The 25403-nt window shown below is 41.7% G+C and overlaps 1 protein-coding gene across 1 annotated transcript in view; it reads left to right on the top strand.

The window, feature by feature from the left end:
• The window catches only part of MTUS2 (microtubule associated scaffold protein 2), a 209704-nt gene that overhangs the window by 119402 nt on the left and 64899 nt on the right, over window positions 1–25403 (top strand). Inside the window, exons 4-6 of the mRNA XM_013962221.2 lie at window positions 2936–3097; window positions 14446–14544; window positions 21016–21227. Of these exons, the coding sequence (XP_013817675.2) occupies window positions 2936–3097; window positions 14446–14544; window positions 21016–21227 (473 nt within the window). The remainder of the gene's footprint in view (window positions 1–2935; window positions 3098–14445; window positions 14545–21015; window positions 21228–25403) is intronic.

A 25403-nucleotide genomic window follows, 5' to 3' on the forward strand; every position in this document is an offset into this window, starting at 1 on the left:
ATGTAGGAGCACCTAAATGACTTTCTAGGTGCTTCAAAGGCAAGCAGGGAGTCTTATTTGTTTTAGATAAAATGCAAAAGTAGAGGAGTAGGAGGAAAGAGGTACAATACAGGGGAAGACGTGATTACCTAGAAACTGTTCATGCATTGCACATCTGGTGTTTCTGTACAGGCTCTGACTAAAAAATAAGAACTAGACAAATTCTGGGAGGGCTGATGTTACTGACTCACCCACTGCAGATATTAACAGAAGGCATTATCTCATGATGGACTGACAATTGTCATCTGATGAATAGGTCTTTCTGATAATCTTCCGAGATGTGAATTCCTCTAAGTAAATGAAAACCCTCATTTTCCTCTCAGATCATGAAGGATATGCATTTCCTTGGATCTTTAGTTTCATTTCTGCTTTGAATGCTATTTGTAAAGAAAGGTGGAATCCAGTACCATCTGTAGCAAGGTGGAGTTCCTCTTGCCCTGGTCCTGGGGGATCAGAGTGTGACCTAGTGATATCCATAGTAACACCACACATGGGCTTTGGGGGTCATACTACACATGCATGTGGTGTTGTACCCCACCTTCTCTTTCCAGACTCCATATCTGAGTGAACAGCAAGGTGGGAGATGTTGTCTCCCATGTCAGATATTGACCTTATCTCAGCAACTCTTGGATCCAATGGTGCTGCTATTTGGTTCATTTCCAGAGAGTTTGTTTTTTATTAAAAGATGAAAAGCTGAACTATTTTTTTGCTTGACTTTTTTTTCCTGAAGGTGTTTGTTCACCTTCTTTTCTGTTGTGAGCCCACAGTATGTGGGATGCGTAACGGGCTCTCTCCAGGTACAGAGCATTTCTAATTCGGGAGATTTGATCAGGTCACATTTGTCAGGCTTTTCATTCAGTCTATAATCATTTCTTTAATTAGCAGACCACTTAGGCTTTGTTTTAGAGGGCAGAGGTGTTTATAGCTTGCTGCACTTCATGTTAAAGAACTAGAAAAGCTTTTTTTTTTTTTTTGCTAAGAGATTATATAACATGCCCTGACACCTCATTCTTCAAACAAGAGAAATGCTTCCATTTTGGCATTCAGCCAAGTTTTTGAATTGAAATGTTCTTTGTATAATAAATTTCACAATAGGGAATAAAGGATAGGCATATAAAGCTTTAATAAAAGAGCATTTGAAGTGTATTTTTCTGCAAATAATAAGAATTTCCACCTCAATGTTACTGTTTCTATAATTTAAATCTCTAAACAAATAGCCAAGGAACAAAAAGCTTGTCTACAAGTGGTGCAGCTCAAATCAGCTAGGTGAGCACATGTCAAAAAGTGTGGAATATGTTTAGAGCATGATGCTAACAGATTAAAATGAACATATACGCTTTAAAATCTCCCTAGCATCTGGTAGAGATGTCCTCATGCACAGCTTCAGAGGAGGTTGGGCTAGGCTGGGCCAGACTCATTGCTGACATAGCTTTACTAAGTCAGCAATGTTTTCTCAGTAGATAGTTCGGCACACGATCTTTAATGTTTGTTACACAGGTGAAAAATCCTTGTAAATTCAATATAAAACAACTGTTTAATGTGCTAAGGGTTGTTATGTATACAGCAGTGTAAAGACAAGTGTTTGAGGTTTTCCTGCTCCTGCATAGAGTCAGTGGACTGTTGTGTTTGAATTTGTAATGTGGCTTATTAATTGAACAAAGGTTAAATGTGTATGTAGAAATCCATGTATACTGCAGATATACTACTTTAAATTAAGACTTGTATAGAAACACCATTAAAGATACATAAGAACTAAATGCTCTTTTGTCAGAGCCAAAAGGTATATTCCTCCTTTATCAGAAAAGAGGATTTTCTTTTCCAACCGGAACTTTTTTCTAGAAGATTTTCAGTAAGGCAAAAACCCCTCTTCTTTGTGCACACATTTAAGAACCCTACATCTTAAAAATAGTGGAGACTTGGGCATGCCAATTACTTTAATATTGTTATCATTTCCCTGCAGGCAGTACCTAAACAGTCTTGTATTATGTCTTTTTAAAATAATGGAAATAAAAGTTACAGCCTTTTTCTGAAATCCTGTGTATTTCTTACCACTGCCTCTGCTCATTCTTTTTAAGCAAAATCTTCATCCTTCTGCAAGTGTTCAAGTCCAAACATGCTGTAATCTTTTACTCCTCTTAGACTTTCTGCTTAATAGATAAAGACAACACTCCAACTTTGCCTTTTTCAAATGTTAAGAAAAGATTGATTTCCGTATATCTACAAGGAGCCTGGGATGCGATTATTCCCTAGATGGCAAATGCAGAAGGAAACCAAACCCTTTAAAGGTTTTAAAAGAGGTCAATATAAAACAGAAACCTTGGCAACCTAAGATTCAGTATGAGAATATATGATTGAAATGGATGTGAGAGTTAAGGCAGATTTATTTATTTATTTATTCATCTTATCATTCAAAGGTCTGTATGCGATCTGAGGGACTGTTTGTAGGAAATCTTTGCTGGGCTGGAGAAGTCGGTGCCTTGTGCCACCGAGCCCTGACAGTCTTCCCTTACCCTGACCATCAGCAGCTCCCATGTGGGAGTGCAGGGGGCTCCTGGAGCAATTGCAAAGTGCCAAACAACTGCTCCACCCCACGATTTGGAAACACCTTGATTTCAGCCTTGCACCTAGATTCCTTTATGGGGTGAGCCCTAAAGCAGGTGTTAATTTACTGTTGGAATCATACTCTAACAGTCACCAAGACTTAGTGTTTAAGTTGCTTGGAATTCTTTATTTCTGCATAACCATTTGTATTGGAGAAAACCTATGTAACTTAGCCCATTTGTAATCAGAATATGTTTTTATATATTATAATTGTTGATACAAGCTCAGTCTGCACACCACAGTTCACACACATTTTGTATGAAGTTATAATTAGTGCAATTTTGGTCTCCTGCAGGTTCCAGTTTTGGAAACGAAGAACAAACCACTTCTAAGGTAGCTGCTCCTTCTAAAGACGTACCCAAGGGGATCAGCAAGAATGCAACACAGGTGTCCAGCAGCACAGCGACTCCACGCAGGAGCTTACTGCCAGCACCAAAAGCTACCACAGCACCTGCTGGTAAGTGTTTCAAACTTGTATACTTGAAAAAAAAAAAACTTCATTAGGCCAAGACTTGCAGAAACCTTATTATGACTCTATTTTAGTGCTTACTCACTTAATTTTCATGCAGTTCTTGGGCATGTAACCAAAGCTGAGCTGATTTGGTCTCTGTTTGCCAGTCTTTTTGAAACAGTCAACAACACAGCTCTCGTCTCCTTTTGTGAAGACACTTCTGTTTAGAGCGTCTGGAGTTCAAGGCATTTAGTGCCCCTAACAATACATGCCACAGATTTAATGTATATATTCAGGTTCCCACAAGCAGCTTTTTGAAAATATTGCATTGCTTTAGAGGCCAAAGCATTCCTTTGAGGAGATAATTCATTGCTGGGTGTGCTTTCAAGGATGAAAATACTGCCCTCTGAGCTCAGGCAGTTTGTAGTGTTTCCACTCAGAGAGGGAGAGAAAGCAAGTAAATAAAGCAAAAAAAAAAGTCTTGTTTCCAAATTGTTTTCCTTATCTAAACACTCCTTCAGATCTATCCGGCTACATTTTCTCAAATGGGCCGGCAAAAATTCCTAGTGTCTCATACCGGAAAGCTTACACAGTCTACTGCCAAAAGCAGTGTTTGTTGAAAAATGTGTGCACCTCTCCATCATCTCTCACTCGCACTGTTTTGTCCTGCCCCTTCCCTGGTCCGGCACTTGGTCTCGGTGCACGAACTCTGCAAGCTCCCTATGACAAAGACAAAGGGACATGTCTTCGTGGGTACCTGAGACTGATTTAGGACTCACCAAGTTTGAGAGAGCAAGGAGCAATTCCTGTTGCCTGCTTCCAATACCTTCCAATACCTTCCAATACCAATAACCTTCCAATAGGCATGGGAGACAGGTGGGGAAGGAAGAAGCAAAAGACATGCTTTGAGGCAGCAACTTCATAACCTTGGAAAGGATCACTTAATCATGCTGCCTGCAATAGGAAGACACAGTCACCCAGAAAGTCCCCTCAAATCCTAGGACTAAAAAGCAGTCTGGTTCTCCATACCTGTTGACAAGAATATGCCTGAATGACATGGCCTATGAACTACCTTTCTTTAAAGAAACTGTTTTTGAATCGCTTATAATGGTGGGGCAAAATAACTATGCAGTGCCACACTCAGCAAGGCCCTAGGATTATCACCTTTGGCCAAGCAGGCAGCAGGGCAGAGGTCTCATTTTAGTCTGGCCTGGCTTCCTCGTTCCATCCCAGGAGGGAGAAGGCCACGGAACTGGTCAAGAGGGGGTTACCTTTTCGCTGTAGATGGAAGAGCAGGATTTAAGTATTTGGGTGATTCAGGTATTTGAGATGATTTCTGAAGCATCCTGAAAGCTTCTGGGTCTCTCTCAGAACTTTACTTGTATACATCTGATCTCAGCACAGATCCATCAGTTATACACCATTAACAAGAATCAAGGCTACCAGTCTATGCTGGGCAACTCTGCACAGGCGTTATAGCTCAGTTCGTTTATCACTAGCCGTCACAGAGCTGATAATGAGACTGATAATGATAGGTCAGCGGAGAGGTGAAATCAGTGTTTTAAAAATGTTTGAAGAACTATTAAAAATTAATCCTTCCCCCACCCACCTTGGGTCACTGACACTTGCATGTCATAAGGGTCATGAATGCCATTTTTTAGGGAAATGCTTATGAGGACAGTCAGCCTCATCACTGCAAAAGCAACACCAAAGAAACTTTCACCAGTGCCCCAAACTGAAGGGAAAGTAACATGCAGCAGTAAATTCTAAGCAGAACAGCGAGAAAATGTCTTGGAAATAGTGGAAATGAATACATTTCTAATATTTTTCCAAACTATCACACAAATGGTAATTGCGTGCATGGATAGTAGTAGCCTTTGTTCTCAAAGGGAATGCATTTACAAGAGATCCAGATTCCAGTTTTGAGGAGAGGTGTAGAGCACAACTTTCCCACTACAAGTGCTTTCATTTGAATGTTGGATTAAGGAGCATTTAAGGGAAGAGTAAAAGTGTCAGCAGTACATCTCAAAAAGTCCCAGCTGGACATGGATTTGGAAAACATGTTCCTGTTTGAGGAACATCACCCTGTATGAGATATCCAGCCTTAGGAATCCCGTGTAGCCTTGGAGGATGAAAGGGCACGCACCCCTGAGAAGGAGGGCCTTGGCCCTATGAGCTGGCTGTTGCTAACCTCTTATTTGCAGCTGGATCATGAGGACAGCATGCATATGAAGGACAATTGGTAGGACACAGGTCTAGCCTCCACCTCAGTCGAGTTTCTCCATAGCTGAGCTGTCAGCAGCCCAGCTCCCGTGGAGTCATGGCAGGAAGGAATGAAACCTCCAAGGTTTCCCTTTTCTTTTTACCACGTAGCAGGATGTCAGAGACAAGAGATGTCACTGCTCAGAGGCTGTGACTGAGGGGAGAGGAATGGTCTCTGCCATACATGGTCCAGGGATTGAGTGCTGAGTGGAGGGTATTAGCTGGGGGTGAGAGACATGAATCTTTGTACCAGGTACTCTTCCTTGTGTACTGGAGGGGAATCATACCTCCAGCATGAAGAGCTCTTGACTCAAACCAACACCTTCGTGAAAGTGAGGCATATTTTAGCATAAGAAAAAGTGAATAAATAACATGATCTTGTGAGTGAATTTTGCATTCAGGAAGAAGACATCAGCCTAGTTCAAAGTCAGAAGGCCAGGCTGTCCCGTGAACGGTGCTACTGAAGTCAGGAACATTGCAAAGCTTCTGAAAAGCAGAGAAACCACAATGAGTTCTTCTGTATATTCTGTACAATATAATATGTTCTGGCATGATATAATAGTATAGTCTGTGTATAGTACTCCTTGCAGTCACCTAGCAGTAATTGCTATAGGGCTTGATGTTGTATGTGCACTTTAAAACACATCCTGTCTGTGTCCAGTCTCCTGTGCAAGGCATCCCAGTTGCCAGAACTAGTGCTTAGAGCACTCTGCTGCTGCAGGTAAAGTGCTTAAACACTATACATGTTGTATACAGCATCTTTTAAGAAGTAAAAGGGGGAGAAATCATCTCACAAAGAGAATGGCAATCATTTAAATATAACAAATATTTCTGAAAGAGGGGGATGTAGGGTGATGCATGGAATGCATGTGTATTTCAGAGATGTATGTCATTTTAACTACATAGAAATAGCAATTAATTTACAAAGGAGCATATTAATCTATATTAATGAGTGGAAAATAATCAGTAAAAATCACACGAAAGCTCTCATGTGTTAGATATTACCTGAGAAGACCACCTGTGCTGTAAATTCTCATTTAAAAAAAAAAAAAAAAAGCTGCTCAAGAGAGATTATGCTCCTGATATTTCACTAAAACTGCTTGTCAAATAAACTGGACTACAGGGTATAAATCAACTTTAATTAATGAAAATGGACTTCCACAGCTGCTGCTGCGGAGTGATTCAAATAATCAAAAAAAATTTTCTGGCGTGGGACAATAGCAGTGGAAGACCATTGTCATGCAAAATTGTTTTGATGACATGAATCAATTGCTTTTTGACTAGTCTATGAAAGACATGCATTTAATTAGGTTTCAGTGTTTTGCACCAGCCTTTTTGTGCATTATTAGCCTCCTTTAATTTTTGCACACCTGTCAATATATAGAAAATGGAAAAAAAAGAAGCACACCTGAATAGAAAAATTGGGACAGGTCCTTTAATTTCACTTAAACTTATTAGCTCTTTTGAGACATACAGTGAAACCCCAAATGATATTTATAATTTTTATTATTGCTTCATACTTCATTTAAAGACTTAGGTGCAAGCAACTCTGCATCTGGAATGTTGCAGCTAAGATCTGCCTCAAAAAGACATATAAGCTCCCTCTTTCCAGAAGTGTTCATAAAAATATATGATCTTTGAGGCACACATATACTGAATTTTCTAAATTATTAAATTTCTCTAAAATGTGGCTGTATCTACAGAAGGAAATGTTCAGAGACAGCAGATTAACAATTTTCCACTGGTTTGGGGGGGTCAGTTTTGTGAATCCCTTGGATTAATGTTCACTGTGCAGCAACTTGGATCCTAAATCAAACCAGGATCTCATTCTGCCACCATTCACCCAAGAGCTTTCAGTCTGACATGGTGCCATTGGCAGTACTTAGCTAGCCCTTCAGGAAGCATACCAAAACCTCACAGCTAATAGTCTGAGAACAGCATGTCAGTATTGCGCAATGGAAAGGGGATTAAGATGGGCAGAGATTCCTGAGCTGGTGCTGACAGGTCTGGAGAGTCAGAAAGTGCAGCATTAAGCAGACTTACCTGCTTAGATCCAGAAGCAATATGGTATGTTCCTCCAGCACTGTAATCGGTTGATTATAATTAAATTGTTTTCAGACCTAAGTTACTTCCAGGAAAGGCACCTTGGTTTTATCTGCAGCAGTCTCCCAGTTCTGGAGGAGTATTGCACAGATCCAGCCTGGCAGTAATGTTTTCTCCATGTTTAATTGTGTCTCTGGCCACCCAACAGCGTGAGGGCAGCCTGGTGCCTCTTTCTGGAGTTCCCTTTTCATGCCTAGTTTCTTCCATGGTTGTCTGGGAAGAGCTCCTAGGGTATCTCAGCTTGCTACACAACTGGGATGTACAATAAAGTGGGTGGAAAGCTGGCTGGACCACCAGCCTCAGTGTTGTGATCAGAGTTACAAAGTCCAGGTGGCAGATGGTTTCTTTTGGCATCCTTTAGAGATTGATACTGGGGCAAATACTGTTCAACTTCATCATTAAAGACCTGAACAAATGGGATAGAGCACATTTTCAGCAAGTTCATGTACAACACCAAGTTAGGGAGATTGGACAATATGCTGGAAGGCACAGTTGCCATTCAAGAGGGACCTCAGCAGACTGGAGAAACATGCCAACAGGAACCTCATGAAGTTCAACAAAGGCAAATGCAAAATCCTGCGTCTGGGGAGGAATAACCCCATGCAACAGGACAGGCTGGGGCCAATTGGCTGAAAAGGCCCTATTTGGGGGTTCTGGTAGACAACAAGCTGAACATGAGTCAGCAGTGTGCTCTTGCAGCAAAGAAGACCAGCTGTGTACTGGGTTAAATCAGCAGAAGTGTAATCAGCAGGTTCAGTGATGCTTCTTCTTTATTCAGCACTTGTGAGACCACTCACAACTATGTACAGTTTTGGGACCCCCCAGGAGAAGAAAGATGTGGCATACTGGAGTGAGCCCAGAGCAGGGCCACCAAGATGGTCAGGAGGCTGGAGCACAGGACTAGGAGGAGAGAATGAGAGCTCGGTTTGGTCAGCCTTCAGAGGACAAGACAAAGGGGCATCTTATTGCAGTCTTCAGCTATCTAATGGGAAGCGAGACACTTCTCAGAGGTTTATGGTGACAGGACAAGAGGCCTCAGACACAGGCTGGTGTACAGGAAATTCTGATTAGATATTAGGAAAGCTTCTTCACCATGAAAATAGTCAAACACTGGAACAGGTTATTCAGAGAGGCTGTGAAACCTCCATCTCTGAGGTTGCTTAAAACTTGGCTGGACAAGACCCTGCACAACCTGCTCTAGCCAGACCCACTGAGCAGGAGGTTGGACTAGATGTGCTTCAGAGATCCCTGCCAACATATCTTATTGTACAATTCTCTGTGCCACAAACATCTTAGCCCTACGTATGAACAAATATTGCATGACCAAAAGAACAGCAACTAACGTGTTATTTCATAGTGCAGTGGCCTCTCTTGCAAATTCAGGAAGAGTAACTCATAGGTAGAGAAATCTAACTAAAAGACAAGTCTGTGCTGGGGAGCTGAGTGCATGGCTCCCACAGACAACAACAGGACTTGCATGCAATTCAGTGGAAAAAGAAAGGATGTCTCAATCATTGTGTGTAAGGATTTGAGAAGCTGGTTGCATTTGACCAGTTCTGTATGGTTTTTATTCTCCTCATCTAATACAGCTTCTTCTATGGCCTCCTGCCTGTCTAGTCTTGTTCAGACACCTATTTCTCTGCTGAATATAGAAACCTTCAGAAAACCCACCTTGGTGTTTCTAAACTCTCCTGTGTTTTGAACCTTTAGTTCGCCTTCAGGATGTTGATGCAGCTCTGGGCTACCTTGCTTGTGCCTGCAGTCCTGATCAAAACTCCTGACCATCAGCTTGCTTCTTGTTCCAGACCTTAGCTCTAACCACCAAGCAGGACTTCCACACAGCACTTTGTGAAAACAGAGAGAAGGATTTTATGTTCTCTGTGCCTTGGTTTGGGTGTTGTTTGTGTGGGTGTGTGGGTGTGTGCGCGCGCATGCATGTGTGTGTGTGTGTGTGTGTGTTATGCAATACCTGTTTCAGCCTGGTTATTATTTAATGTTCATCTCACAGATAAGTGACTGTTATTCCCCATAAGAAATCTCGTAATTTGTATGCAATGACAATAGCAATAAAGAATTCATATGAGCAGTTTGTTTCTACTTGACCCATTAAATTAAAAACAATCAAAAGTATTGCTCAGAAAACTAACCCAGTCAATCCCTGTGCTTTTTCAAGTACCAGTAAATCATATATAACAGGGCAGGCTGTTAAATACAATCAGTCAAGATGAAAAATAGGAAGCTAGTGTCATCACAGCTCTCACCAGCAAGCTTATAGTGCAAAATGTGCTTCTTTGAACCAGCTTTTGCAAAATCTAGACAACACAAAGGATGAGCTAGGATCAGCTGAGGGGAAAAAATGAAGACGAGTGTGCTTGCAGAGACGGAGGGCAAAGAAGAGTCCACTGCCACTGCATTCCCCTTTGCAAACACTTTCCATTAAAAGCTAAATTGTAAATATGGTGTTACTTTCACATTGTTCTGCATACTGAATACGTGGATATGCATCACTATGCAGCAGTTGAAAGTGAGACATTGAACTTTAAATGCTCAAACCTCTTTCCTAGTAATTTGACTCTGAAACTTGCCACAGCACAACACTGTGAGGAAAGTGAGTAAAATGCCATGAGATCCATGTAAAATGATGGGAAGAGAAAGAGTAGCTGTTTAACATCCGCAGCTACCTATGGATGTTCTAAGTTACCCTGAAACTTTCTATTCAGTTCAAAGAACCTTAAAAAAATGTTCCTGTCTTCTGCCTTGGAATTAGGAGTACAGTTATTTTTGTTCATCTCTTCTGATTTTTTTTCTTTATATTTAAAAACACAAGAGAAAGAAACTTTCTTTTTAATATAGAAAAAAATCACTTTCAGACAAGTCAAGGAAATAGTCCTTGTCCTTCTTTTTTTCTTATCAGGTTGATTTTAAATTTGAAACAAACACAAAGGAAAAGGTACAAGTGTTAGTTCTTTCTGCTTCAAGAAATATGTAGTCTTTCTTCTACAGCTACTTATTTATTCACATCCTTTCAGTGTCTCATAGATCACAGGATGTGCAGAGTCTCTAGAGGGAATTAGACTCTTCTTATTTCACAGAATCCATCATATTTCCAGCTTTTCTCATTTTGTCTCAAACAATGCATGCATGGATGTGTCATTACTCACCAAGGACACGACTAGTCATGGGTATCGGAGGAAAGGCAGAAAAAAGCTTAAAGTGGCTATCTGTGTCCATGAGTGACTAAAAAAATGCTTCCTTAGGGTTTTTTAAACTTGCAAGCTGTGTTAGTTAACTTATAAAATATGCCTGAAAACAGCTGGAATCCAACTGAATGCAGCAAGTCCCAGCAAATTGTTAATGATGTCTACAGCATGTTATGATTCATTTTGGAATAAATATTCAATACATAATTTGTCAGTATGTTTTCAGTCTGAAGTGTGAAAGCAAATTGAAGCTTATCCCATTGTACTGGCTTTTAAAGACTAAACTACAAAGGTACAGGCAAATAAGAGTGCTGATTTTACAGCAGCTCTTGAGAAGATGTGTCAGATAGTGTGTATTTATTTCTAGTTCCTAGGGTAGCATTCAGTACTGATTGGGGGAAGAACAAATGGATTTCATTGTCTTCTGTTTTTCCAAATGACTGTTGAATGATACAACACATACATAGTGTTTTGACTTTTATTTCTAATTATTTTATCTTTGTACCTAGTGTTCAGTTTGAAGCAGATTGTGTGTGTTAATTAGGAAATGTAAATACCTTTAGAGAACTGTGCATTTGCATGCATTTTCAGAAGTAAATGCTGAAATCACTCCAGTAGAATACTAGTGTATGAAGGTTCAAGAAATGTACAATTGTAATTCTTAAATTCCTTTTATAATTGTATTTTACATATTTTGTATTATTTTATATTATTTTATGATTATATGCACCACACCTTTTGACATTTCATAATAGATATGATAGTCAAAGTATTAGATTAGTTATGGTTTTACACTCATTCAGGCCCATGTGAATGACTGAAATGTTTGTGGTTTTTCCTGAGCTACAGTAGGGTGCGAAACTTTTTATGTACAATATAATCTCTGAGTTATTTCTAGCGCACCTGGAGATAGAACATATCAAACTGTATAACCTCCCGCTGTGCCAAACCCTGCAGTACAGCATGATGGTGATCATCATGCCAACACTTTCTTATGGATTTTTTAAACTTAAAATTCCAGATTTCTCTACAATGAAAAATTCTGACCAAAACTCTTGTCATTTAGAAATGAATTTTCCCTGCAGAAACTTTTCTTGAAATAAGCATGTTTTCTGAATATTTCTGTTTTTACAGGCTAACATCTGTTGTTTCAAAAGAAAAACAAAAGAACAAACCCCATTTTTAGAAAAAACATTGAGCACAAGCTCTTATTTGAGGTTTGATGCCAGGGACCTCTCTTCCCCTAAGATTTCCCTGTGGGTGTTGAGCTTAGCAGAAAGACAATAGTTTGCTCCTGGGGACTGTCTTCTCTTTTGCCTTCTGTACGCTTCCGAAATCCCTTCCCACAGAGGGTGAGGAAGGCCACCAAGCAGCTGCCAGGAGGCTTTCTCCTTGGCAAGGAGAACCCAAACAGTCACTAGCACCATGTTCCCCTCTCCTCCTCCTCGTCCCTGCAGGATTTTTTGCTTCTCTTCTTTGCTCTATGCTTTCTTTTAACTGAGCTTTAATTGGGGAATTTTTGTTCCTTGCTTTGTGTTTGGGGTTGTGAGCCTGAACTAATTCTCCAGGTGTTCCTTGTTCAAAACTTCTCAAAAACAAAAGTAGTTAAGTATGTGTCCTTCTTACTGCTGAAAGCATAAGGAAAACACGTTTCCCTTGCTGCTGTCTGTGTTTGACGTTTGCCATGAAGAAACTTACGGAGGAGCTTGGCATACATCCCATTTGTGCCTCATGTTTTTATTTTGAAAACCACAGAGAAAACAAGGCCTCATTGCCATGAAAAAAGTAATGCTTGAATCTGTAACCATATAAACTATGTCTTATAAAACAAGCTCTGTTTTGGTCTCACAGCTCCCATCTCAGGTTGCTTTCACTCAGCCCTTAGTAATGAAATGGCACCATAAACTTGTTTTATGTCCTGCTTGGCAGTAAAGTACAGTGTAGCAGGTGGCAGACGCAGGAAATTTATATCCTCAGTTGCTTCACTAGGGAAAGTATTAATCACAAAAGAGAATCGTAGCCTCAACATTTCCAATTTATAAACAGCAGAGAAAATGGAGATGGACCGAAGTGAAAGTATGAAGGAGGGCTCAGTCTTTACAAGCTGCCGATGACGGACGGGGCAGTTTGCCTGTGAACACTGGGAGGGAGCCTAAGGCCTGTTAGACCTGCTCTTTGCCTGCTGTCCTCCCACAAGGAAGGCTGGACGCTTGCTTGCACGCCTGTGCTCATTGCGGACGCACTCTGCCAGCGAAGAGCTCATGGGAGAAGTGAAAGTTTATAAGGCAAACATTGTTTTTCCTGTATGACAAGAGGATGGAGCCAGACTCTTTTCAGTGGTGCCCAGCGACAGGACGCGAGGCAACGGGCACAAACTGAGACACAGACACTTCCATCTGAACATGAGGAAAAACTTCTTCACTGTGAGGGTGACAGAGCCCTGGAGCAGGTTGCCCAGAGAGGTTGTGGAGTCTCCTTCTCTGGAGATATTCAAAACCCGTCTGGATGCGATCCTGTGCAATGTGCTCTAGGTGATCCTGCTTGAGCAGGGGGGTTGGACTAGATGATCTCCAGAGGTCCCTTCCAACCTCAGCGATTCTGTGATTCTGTGATTCTGTGGTTCGCCTCAATTTTTCTTCTCTGTTTTTGCTGTGTATCCAGGGGCTGTTAAATAGTCCTGCAAGCTGAAATGCAACCCCCAACAAACACCAACCGTAACAAAGGAAAGCAAACAGGAAAAAAGCATTAAAGTCTGAGGGTTTTGCTTTTTTCTTGCTCTTTCTTCTCATTTCCTTGGTGAGTGTTTTCTGAGTCAAATCCTATGGCTGTGACCATCGAGCCGTGGGTAAAACAGCAGGACAGGCCTTTGTATTCCCACACTCAGCATGGTGCCCACAGCCGCTTTCATGGAAATTGTGGGTGGGCAGCAGGGTCGAGTTGAGCATGGGTGGCTGTCACAGCTTCCAGACGGGATGTAGTTCCTTGGTACTAGAGGCAGTCGGTGACAGCAAAGCTTGAACACCTGGCAGACCATCTCAAGCCCATGAAGGGAGAGGTCCAAAGGTGGGAGCAATAATAACAGATGCCAAGCTTCCTCCCACTGCAAAATTAAAGGAAGAGGAAACACTTGCACAAAGTTTCTGGAGACCATAACCCAAGAGAGCCCTGAGGCATCATGCTGTCAGTGGGCAGGATTAGTGGCTGCAGGAAAAAGGGAAATGCAGAGGTCGGGAGTAATCTGCAGAGCCACAAGGACTCCAGAGGAGGATGGGGGGCAAGGACATAGCCTGGCACATGACTGGAGCGTGTGACTTTGCATGGTCCTGCTCCGGTTTCTCCTCTGGCCCAGAAGATCTTTGGCTGAGGATCCACAGCAATGCAGAGAGACTTACTTACAGGACACAGAGATCAGGATAGACAGGATGGACTACCAGCATAGCTTTATCTATGCCTTAATGGCATTTGTCACGGAGCAGATGGCCAGAGAACCAAGACTGTGAAAAAGGCCTGTTCTGCCCCTCTTTAGTGCAATGGATTTTATCTTTATCTGTTTATTCCACATGCACACAGTCGTGCCTGTGGAAACCCAGAGACAGCTCTGTGACTGCCAGGTTGGCATCCAACACTGATGTCATGTAGCATCAGCATGTCTGTGCAAAAGTCCAGGTTGCACATTGGGAAAATACTAGTATTTTGCCATTCTGGTATGTGTCTTAGTAACATAGTTCTGCACAATTGCAAACAAAATTAAAAAGTGGGTTTCTTTCTAACTTTTTTTTTCTAAAACAGGTTTGAAGAAAGAAGTACAAAAAGATCAGGATGCCAACAGACCAGCTGTCTCATCCCCAAAGAGACTGGCAGTATCAGCCACCAAGCTACATTCACCAGGTATTTATGAACCTAAGAGCTGTTTCATGGAATATTTAAACTTGTCGACTTTGCAGCTCTTGTTAATGCACTAAAATCTGATTCCTACTGTTGTTAAGTGAAGATTGATTGTGTTCAAGGTTCATTAATCTGGCTGTAAATACTGCAGGCTTCATCATACCAATGCATGAACTGAATAGTCTTATGTTTTCTTTGTTACTAACATGCACTCATCTCTCTTCCAAAACAAAGAGCTGTTACTATTACATGTTTAAGGGCACAGGAACATTTTTTTTAATCATTAGAATTTTCTTTTATAAAAAAGAGCAGATATAGTGAAATAAAAGATATCCAAAACAATTGTCTGGAGTGATAGTATATCACTTGGAATCCACTGTCACTGTTGTGCAGAAGCACTAAATTTCCTACGTTATTTCTATGGATAATGGAAAAGACATATTATCTGTAGAAATAACCTTCAGATTGCTATCAAGGCATTGTCAGTTTAGCCCTTAATATTGCATGCAAACACATGGTTTTATTATTGTTATCAAGACCACTGTTTATTTACTAAAATGCAGAGAACTTCTTTCTATTTAAGTCTACTAGCACAAATTAACACCTATAAGGAACTTAACTGGGCAAGAATTCTCTTTTATAAGGCTGGCTTTTTGACTGATCTAAATGCTACGGATAGGAGTGGGCATGTCCACACTGATCTCATTGTGCTTGCAATATGTTTTCTGTTTGTCTCATTTTTCAAACTGTATTGAAATAATTTAAATGTCATCTCCACAGCAATATGATACCTGGGTTATAATTATGGGGGTAGAATCCCATGTTTCTTCATTTGACAGTAAAGTAAAATGAGAAGAGCAGCTCTTCAGCCTTTCTCCTCAGATTTGTATCTAGAGTATCTTCATTTTTGCTAAACTCAATCCCTACCCTTCCCTTTCACAGCCAAAAAAATCAAGAAAGTGAAAGGCTAAATTTAATCTTTTCCAGGCACACTTTGACTCAGAATTCTTCTCCTTCCTCAGATACTAGGGTAAAAAGATGAACTTAACAGTGTCCTCTAAAGCTTATTATTTTCAGGATATTTTGGACCCAGCGAGGTCACAAAAGAGAGCTCCAAAGAAGAGTTTGCTACAGAGAGTGCCAGGCCAGCAGCTCCCCTGTATTTACACCACGGGAGACCAGCTGAATCACCAGCACTGATTATGGCCGTGGCAGTGTGTTACAGCACAGCTGGTTTGCTTCCACTAGAACTAAAAAGCAAAATGGAACATGGCCATATTTGTACTGTGTATTTGCTTGGTTTTAAAGAGGCCTGTGTTTCCATCGATGACTTCATGATTTTCAAGGCTTAAATTTTTGTCATATCCTATTCGTGATGCCTCAGAAGGTTCTTCACTTTCATGAGAAGATGAGTACTTGCCCTGTCTCCATCAGACTCCGTTAGGATTTCTTAAGCTTGATTGTCTGAAATCACTATTAGGACCAAATAAGAAAATGAATCTCAATTTCATTTAATTTTTTACAGTGGTCTTTGTCATTCTTTGAAATGCAAACAGCAATAACAAAGCAATGCAGAAAGAGGATCATGTCACCTGTCCAGCACTTTCCCTCTGTTATTAGCCTGCTTACATGCAGTTCCTCTTCCTCAGCATTATTTTTTGGCTCTTATACAAACCCTATTACAGAAGATTGAACATCCATTTTACTTTAGCTTTGGGTCTGATCTTTGGAATTTAGATCAATCCTCCTAAGGAGTAGCAAGGGAGTTTCAAGATGATGAGTTCTTATATATAGCTCAATTTTATCTATTGCTGCAGCCCATTCCTGAAATCTGTATATAAGCACGGGTGTACATAGATGCAGGTGCTCTCCCACCACCCCACAGCAGGATGGTGCCATCTTTTTCTGACACCTGTCACTCTACAAATTTTTTGCTATCAATCCCCTCAAAGTAATTTCCTCACTTTCCTTACCAAAATGTTGGAAACTGGACAGTTAAAAGGCCAGTAAATTGCAAGCAACAACTAAATCCTCATGGGCTGTGTTAATTATGACTATCTACTTGTTATGGCATCTTATTTCAAACACTCAGGTAGATAAAACAAACCTGGGAATTTTGAAGCAGATCAAAGGGGTTCTGTGATTTCAGCATACAGTGGGTCTGCTCCCCTGTTCTCGTCATCAGCACAGAGGACAGCCAGGATCAGGGCCAGCATCATTAACATATGTCCTATTTTGTGCAAAGCAAGAGAAGAGAAACATCAGTTGCAGAATAAGCTGCTTTTCAGACCCAAATGAAGAGAGAAATTCAGATTTATCCCTGAGGAAAATATCACATTTTAATTTACGAGGACAGCTTAGAGTACTGACAAGGACAACACAGAGATGTGCACTTCAAATGTTCCACTGAATGGGAAAGCTAGGAAGATATAAGACAAAAAAATCTGATGGGTTTTTGCTTTAATTAAATCTGGACTGATTTCAAGGGTTCCCCCCCCTACATTTCTCTCTATGGCTTCTGTTACAGCATCACCATGCTGCCTAAATAACCAGAGACTTTTATACTAGAAAGACAGAGATATATGGCTGTTGCTTTTGTTAATTGCTTGTTTTGTGATAATACCTATTGTGCAGTTAAAAGTCCCTTTAAATGAAGTGCTATAAGAAAATATCATTCCTGCAAAAAAAAGGTGCACAAGCTAAGCTGATATGACATCCCATGGAGAAAATGTGTAGAGGGCAGTAACTATCCTGGTTGAACTATCTTAATGCCAGAGAGTAACACCCAGTATTGTATTATTTAAGTCTTGCAACATCATGAAGTTAATCTTGAAATGTTGCAAAAGCTGGTATTCCTCTTTGCAAATGCAAATCATGGGCACAAAAAATTTTAAAGCCTGTTTTGCACTTGTGGATTTTTGCATTTGCAGCGTGAGACATTTGGAGATGTAACGGAGCACCTCTCCTGTGGCTGGCTCCATGTAAGCTGAGCCTGGAGCCAGAATGCAGGCAAGCAAGGTGGAAGATGTGCTCCCAGTGGCTCCACACAAGCTAGTGATGGATCTGAAATGGAAGAAATACAGTCCTGGGGCATCGCTCTAACAAAACCATACTGCTTTCCAGCCTGATCTAGTAGGACTGCTCTAAGGATCCATTTGTACACCTGCGCCACAGTCTTAAAGATCTAAAAATATCTAAAGCACACCTGCCAAAATTACCACTGGAACAATGCCCTTCTTTACAAATTGACTCAAAATCAGCCCATTGGGTGTATCTCTGTGGAAGAACTCTTCAGTTCTTTCAGAAAGGGCAGGTAGTATATATGGTAGGAGATAATCCCCTGTTACTTTCATTGTTGAGGGTGAGTAGAGATATTTTTTCTGTATTATTTTTCAGGATCTGCATACACACCAATTGCGAGACACCCTTTTTCAGATTCTTCCATACATGATCCTTTCCACTAACACAGACATGCTTATTTTTAATCTGTATTCAAGCAAATGTTTGCCCTCTCAAGTAACATATGGGAACAAGATGTCTGCTCCATTTTTTCTCTCCTTACTGACTCAAGCTTCTGGGCTAAAAGCTTGGGACTAGTGGATGAAGCTGAGGAAGAAAACCAAATAATCCTGGCCAGTATTCAGGAAAGTTAAAAAGCAACAGCTGATGAGAAACTGAGGGTAGCAAAAAGGATTGATAAGCTGTGCAAGTGTGTTGCCCAGCTGAACATAAATGTTTGCAGAGGAAATTTCTCAGAAGTCTGAGAAGATAAAGGTAAAACAGATTGTCCAAGCAATCTCAGGCTAGACCCTTGACCAACCTGATGCCACCGGAATGCTGTCCCTTTTTGCTTCATCCTCATAACTGGGTATTAATATCCAGAGAAATGAATAGTTGACATAAAAAGGATATGAACATAACTTTGGCTAAAAGCATCACTTCTCTGAGATGGCTTGTCATGAGCCAGCTCTAGTTCTGCAGCCATTCGCATGAACGTGACACTGTATTTGAGCTAATATCCTCTGCTAAAGACAAGATATATTAGTGCTCTCACATCTTTATACAGGATCTGGCTTGCTTCAAGCCAGCTCAGAGCATGGAGAGGAGCAGGAGACTGTCTGGACCCATTTGTGCAGACATACCCTGTAGTGATTCGGGTAAGCCTGATGGTGCAGGCATAACAGCCATGCAGAGCCAGTGGTGTAACCAGTCAGTGATACACTGTTGGATCCTGCCTGTGCAATTTCTGTTGAAGAATTCAACGAGCCTCTTTACTGCTGCCAAGATAAGCCAGACATTATCCCTACGAACCTTAGAGGATGAGGGTTTTAACTCAATATCCAGTTTTGCTTCTATACACATCTATTTTCTGCTGCAACTTTAGCATGGTTGCAAAGGGGAGAGCAAGGGGAACTTGAAAGCTAGCCTGCAGTATAAATAAGATATAAAGATAAAGATAAAAAATGATAAAAAGAAATAGTGATATCCCAATAGCAAGCAATCCACACTGTGCATTCATTGAGGAACAGCTCCAGCCCCACATTGTCCTATTTGGAGGCAAAAGGGAGTCCGAGGATAGTGTTCTCCCTACTAACCCTGGACCAATTTAGCCAAATGCAAGGACCAATGCAGCAAAATGATCTCTCTGAGCCCAGGACGGACTTGAACTTGCAACAGAGCAATCAGTGCTGTGATCCTTAGCACCAGTATGTGGTGAGTCCATAAAGACAGTTAACACTGAGTGCAGTTTTTACAGGACTTTGTTCAATGTAGTTGTGTTCCCTTGCAGCTCCAACTGTGTTAGCAAAAGCAAATGGCCTCATGTTACAATTTGAGAGTAGGCATGTCCAGAAAGACAGGATGTGACAAAAAAGTTTGAGCTTTGGATTGTATTTTCTTTGTCTTCACTGATCTGTGAAGCAGTGTAGACATATCCACAACTTGGTACTCAAACAGTTGGGTGGATGAACCTGGTGAGTTAACAGTAATGTCTAGAGAAGAGGGCACATAAGTACTATAAGAATGAATGCTTTTGAAATCACTGCAGCGCTCTGGAAACACTGAGACAAGGAGGAAACGAAACAGCTCTCCGGACTGCCAGCCTGCCCGCTCATCATGAGTCCCAACCATCAGACTGAAGTCTTACACTTCACTACCCGTAGAAGAGGATTTGCAGTTCAGATTAGGATGGCTCTGCAACCCTGTTTTCTTCACACTGTTTGCTCAGTGACAGAAATCCTGGATCCTCCATGGAGTTTCACAGGCTCTCATGACTGATGCTCTAACAAGAATTTGTTAACAAATCTGGACATCCAAAAAATGTACAAATTCAGTGTGTTCTGCCTGGCTGCTCTGTTTTTGGTAACTGTCTGCTGCAACACACTCAATGTCCTTATCGAGCCACCAAATGCAGATACAATTTCACACACCCTCTTAATGGCTCTAGTTTGCACTAGGGTCAGAAAAGAGAAGCAAAGTCCCCTTTATCACCTGCTTGGAGGCACCCTACACCCACATGAGGTCAGGACCTGTCTTCATTCAGGTTGCTCGATTCCCTTTCCCATATACAGATTCTCTCAAATGTAGAGTAACGTCTTGTTCCTCTTTCTAGCATTATGGACCTTGAAGCCTTGGCCCTTTCCGGTATCATGGCCAAAACTCACAAACCTGTGAGTTTCACCTTGTGGGGGGCTGAGTCAGATAGCATAGTGGTGATTACACAAGTGAGCGAACAAGTCTAGTGGTTGCTCTAATTTTGTTCTGCTCTTTGTTTCCATAAGGTTATTACATATGTTTCTGCTCATGATGCTGTGCCTGCTTTGCTCATGTGAGTGAAGGAAGGCAGAGTACCAGAGGGCAGAGATGGGCTAATAATATGAAAACTGCAAAGATGGGCTCCACAATGCAGTGGCACCTCCTTCAAGTCACCAGGCGTGGGTCTCAGGTGGCCAAAGATTCATGCCTAGTGTGTAGCTGTCTGCTCCTGAACTGGTGACCCTTTATAGCCAGCGGAGGGAAACAGGCACTCCTGAAGCACAATGAGTCCAGCCTATTTTACGCACCCACAATAGGGTGAGGTGAATCTCAGCTTGGAAGTGCCTGTTTCTCTCCATCTGGCATCACAGTCAAGTGTGGACATCTATCCTTCTAGATGTCTAGCACAGGTGAGATGAATTCTACCTCTAGCAACCTCATTTCTTAGTAACACAGCAATTAGGAGAGCTCTTCTCAACTCTTAGCAACCTTCAGGCTTAGAGCCTGAGGTGAGATGAGTGCTACAAAGCTTTGGCCCTTAGAAAAACATGTTCTGCTGTGCTCTTACTTGTTTTAAAAGTCATTTCAGATCTGTGTGAATTTTACAGGCTTTTTTCCTTTTATAGAGCTGAGCCTCAAAGGCTTTAGAAGCACGTAAAGGTTATGCCCATATGTATAAAGTCACTGATCATGATCATCTTTTCTTTCCTTTTCTCATAGGACATCCCAAACAAAGGTCAACCACTCCAAAGAATGGATTCTCCCCAAAACCAGGAGGAGAGAGTCGAGAGGCTGAAAAGCAGTTCGTCCAGAGGCTGAAGGAGAAGTGTGACGAGCAGTCCAGGCAGTTGAGCAGTGTTCGAGATGAGCTTAAAAGGGCCAGCTGTGGCTTTGTTGTCTTTGCTATAACAACACAGCACTTCTTTAGGCAGGTAAGTGAAATGGGTACTTTTTACCATTAGAAAGGTACTTTGCCTTTATAGCAGTCAGTTGCCCAAACTTCTTATTTCATATTCATTGTAACTCTGTTCTTGGGAGGACAGCATATAATTTCATTGCAACAGTTACTACAAGGAGGGAATTATAATACAAAACCGTATGTTTGAGAATCAAAGTTCAGGAATTTGACAGAGAAAGAATTGTAACATAGTGTGACAGAGCCTTGGTTGCGAGCATGGAGGGGTTTCAAGATGCTTTTAGGGGTGAAACAGATGCAGAAACTTGGAAGTCCTAGTCCCTGAACAGTAGAGCTGGGGTGCAGAGTGTTACTCAGATATTGACGCCTACAAACAAATGCAAAGACAATGCATTTAGTCAGCCAGAGGTGGTGTGTGAAGGAGAAGATAGGCTTTCTCCCTGTACTTATCTACTGTTCCTGTTCACTGCAGCTCAGGCAGTTTGTCATCCCAGTTAGAGTAGTCACTGTTATAACACTGCCAGTTCCAGAAGACATAGGAATAACATTACCTCAGAATCTGGGATATCCCATAGAGCAAGTATAGGGAACATAAAGAAAATGCTGTCAGTCATTAAAGCAGCTTATTTGTTCACTAAATCTAAGACAAAATGGGTAAAGTTTAAAAGACAAGCACAGTGACTGCGAAGGACTTGTAGGTACTGCCTGCTTCAAAAGTAGCTTAGTCTGGGAAATTTAGCTGGGCTGTGAGATGCCAGACCTGATTCACCTGACGCCCCAAGTATTTTGTACCACCCCAGGTTAGGCTGGTGTCCCGACTTCTTTGTAAAACAGACAGATGATCACCAGCAGTAGGACCAAAGTTCTGAAAAAGATCCTGGATTAACCTAGTCGTCTGCTTTTGCAAGAGACAAGAGTAAACTTTCAGTGTTGAAGGGGGGGAAAAAAAAACACACAGAATCCAGCATCAAACAGTCATTACAAGTTCTGAAATACTTTATGTAGTTATTTTTTATATTAGTGTGAAAGGTTGCCTTTGAACAAATATCATGGCTCAAACTTTTCCCTAAGCAGGAGCTGATCTTGCTGGGGGGAGCTTGACCGACCTGAAAAAACAGGGAATTTCAAAAAGTATTAAATATTTTAAATATTTTCCCAGGGGATTTTTTCCTCTCTATTTTTCTTTATTCTTGACATTTCTGGGCTTGCTGGGCATTTTTAAAGCTTTTTTTTTTTTTTTTTTTTTTTTTTTTTTTGAGCTGACTGTGGAGTATCCTTGATTAAAGCAGACGGAAACAAAAAAGGCCACAGTAGTGTCGGCACAGCTTTGTCTCTGCATTTTCCACTGGGGAGAGATTTTTCATCTCATGCATCATTCACAGTTTGCTAAAGGAATTCTGAAAGCTTGGGTATATCTGCATCATCTCCTCTGGATATGTTTTAAATGAGAACAGCTGCTGCAGCTGAGTTTGGTGATGACCCTGATCCTGTTAGTGCATGTTAGATCTGTCCTGAGAATGCCTCCTAAACTGAATGCCTCGGGGCAATTTAATGGAGTCATCTCCAAATTCTGATGGGGCACAGCTGTGCCTCACATTCCTCCTCTGCCTGTCCAAGCTGGGCCAGCTCTGAGTTTGCTCTAATACTGCTCCAGGTGCCTGGAGAGCTTGGAAGTTAAAAATGAGATACCTACGAAATTTAAGCACCTTTAGGCTTAGGCAACATTTGATGGAGATTTTTTTCAGATTCACTCTTGGACCCGTTCTGGACCCACATCACCACTAAGGGCTGCGTGGAGGCACCAAGTCAGCCTGAAAGAGGCTGCCCTGGCTTCCTGGAGCAGTGCAATGTGGACCACCTCCCCGGCAAAACCACCCAGCTTCCCCAGGTGGCCACCTGCACCTTCAGCATGAGGCCAGGGTTTTTTTCCCTGACTGCAGGCACTCAAATGTTATACCTAAATTAGGAGGACGGTTGCTTTAGGCTCCGTATTTGTTGAGTGGAGGCAAATGGGAACTTCCAGAAGGTAATTTTACTGCTCCTAAGATCTGGATTTCTGCTTGAGGTATTTGCCTGTCTCCACTGAGCCTCTAGGGAGCCATAAGGCTGCTATACCTTTAACTTGTATACTTAAATTTGGAGCTTACGCGTAGTGGAATGGATCTGGGCCGACTCAAGTAATTGCACTGTGATGCTGGCTGTTGACTTTCAGAGGGATGTAGACTTGTGAGTCTTTGAGTGGCATCTGAAAATATGATCTGTAGACAGTTTCTGAGGTGGTGGTATTGTCTTAAAGCTTGAGCAAAATCACTGTGGCTGACTTTGAGTTAGGGCAGCATGGAAAAGCAAACTTTTCCCATTATGAAAAAAATAATAATTGTGTGTGTTTGTTTCTGAGAAGCCTGCAAGCAAAATGATTGAGGTCTGAGTAAAACTGCAATTTGCCAAGGGAATAATAATCATTTAAGAACGAGGTGGGGCCTTATTGCAGAGAGGTTTGGTTTTGATTTGTCCAAGTGACAGTTCTGCTCTGCTAAGCAGAGGGTCCAACCCTGCCTTGGTGCTAGGGAGCTTCCTTGGGCTGATAATCACATATAGCCTGATTTTAGGATATGTTTCTCTCTCCCTATACCACATCAAATTAATGTCTGAAATGAAGATTTTTCTCCTAATTGGAACTGAATTCTGTTGGAAAATCTGCCCCCAGGCAGTGAGAACTGGATTGAGTCTTAAAAGCACACCCAAGTGCTTTGCAAGCAGGCAGGAGCGTTGCTCTGCCCATGGCTCTCTAGTCTTGCTCCCACGTTTTCTGTTATATTTCCAAAGTTGGGGAAAAAAACCCACACTATTAAAAGACTTCTCCTCTGCTTCATCCACGTTGTGGCTGGAGGGACTGAGCTGTCCCTGAACACAGAGCTGGCTCTCTCATAGTCATCCAGATGAAGGCAAGGAGCCTTGCACTGCCTTTGTGCAGGATTTGATCAGCCCTTACTAGTCCCACTCCGGCTTGCCTTCCTGAGTGCCCACAAAGTCCAATAAACATGTTTAGCTGTCGGAGAAAGAGAGTATCAATATATAGTAATGAGTGTTGGCCCACACCAGCAGTTACTTTGAGCGCCTTCCAATTTTAAGCACTTGCTGTAGCAACCTTCAGGTTGCATGACCATTTTTTTCTTTGGATTTTGTATTCTTGCTATTCAAAACCATTGAGGAATTGTATCCTGGATTAATCTCTCTTTCTCAGCTGAAAATCCTCTTAAAGGGCAAGATAAATTTAGTAGGCATCAAGGAGTGCGCAACATGTAACAATACTTAATACAGACCCATCAAATGTCAACTAAACCAATTTTCCATCTTCGAGAAAAGGCTAGGCACTCTAAGCAGATGATGACACAGGGGACAAAGAAAAATTAAAGCAGTGGTTCTGACATAGACATTTAGCTAGTTATGAAAAGCAATGATTGCAGTACTTGCGGACAGCTTTGTTATTAATTGTTATTTAATTAGCAGATTAATTAGTTAAAGCCCTCAGGTATGCATGCATGACTCCTCTTGACTTTGGGGACAGCTTCAAACATCTGCAAGAGGAGCGTGCTGCAAGTCTGTGCTTTACGTTTGATGTTCATCATGTCAGTACAATCTGTGAGTTGTGAGGGATGCTCCGAAGTGAGCAACTGACTGGTGGGAACTGCAGTGATACCATGAAGACTTTTCAGATAAAAGAGCATAGCTACCCCTGACTACCATCACTCCTGACCTGATCTGGGTCAGTGGCATTCCCGGCAGTTTGAAGCCCCGTTCAGCCAGAGCGCCAGGCTGCAGTCCCTGCTAGAAGTGGTAACAGTGCCATCTAAAGGAGAGTAGCCCAAACTGACATATCCTGGAAAAGATATCCTGGAAATAAACAGGGGAAAAATCCATTTACATATCTCTAGAACACTCAGGGCAGAAGTGTTTGTGCTGAGGACTGTCATAGCCAATCCACACTGAGGCACTGGAAACTAGGTTAACGGCATCCATGCCTTGCCTGCTGGTTCCAGCATATCCAAACGGCCAAAGAACGGACTCTTGTTAGCAAGTTTGGCATCCTAAAGTCCACGTTAGGACTCCAGATAGACAGGTGCAGAGCTCTCCAGTCGCTTTGTAATCATCTGCCACTGGTTTTTTGAGCCACGTATAGGGTTATCGTTCT

The sequence above is a fragment of the Apteryx mantelli genome, chromosome 1, assembly GCF_036417845.1.
Source record: "Apteryx mantelli isolate bAptMan1 chromosome 1, bAptMan1.hap1, whole genome shotgun sequence".
NCBI lineage: Eukaryota > Metazoa > Chordata > Aves > Apterygiformes > Apterygidae > Apteryx > Apteryx mantelli.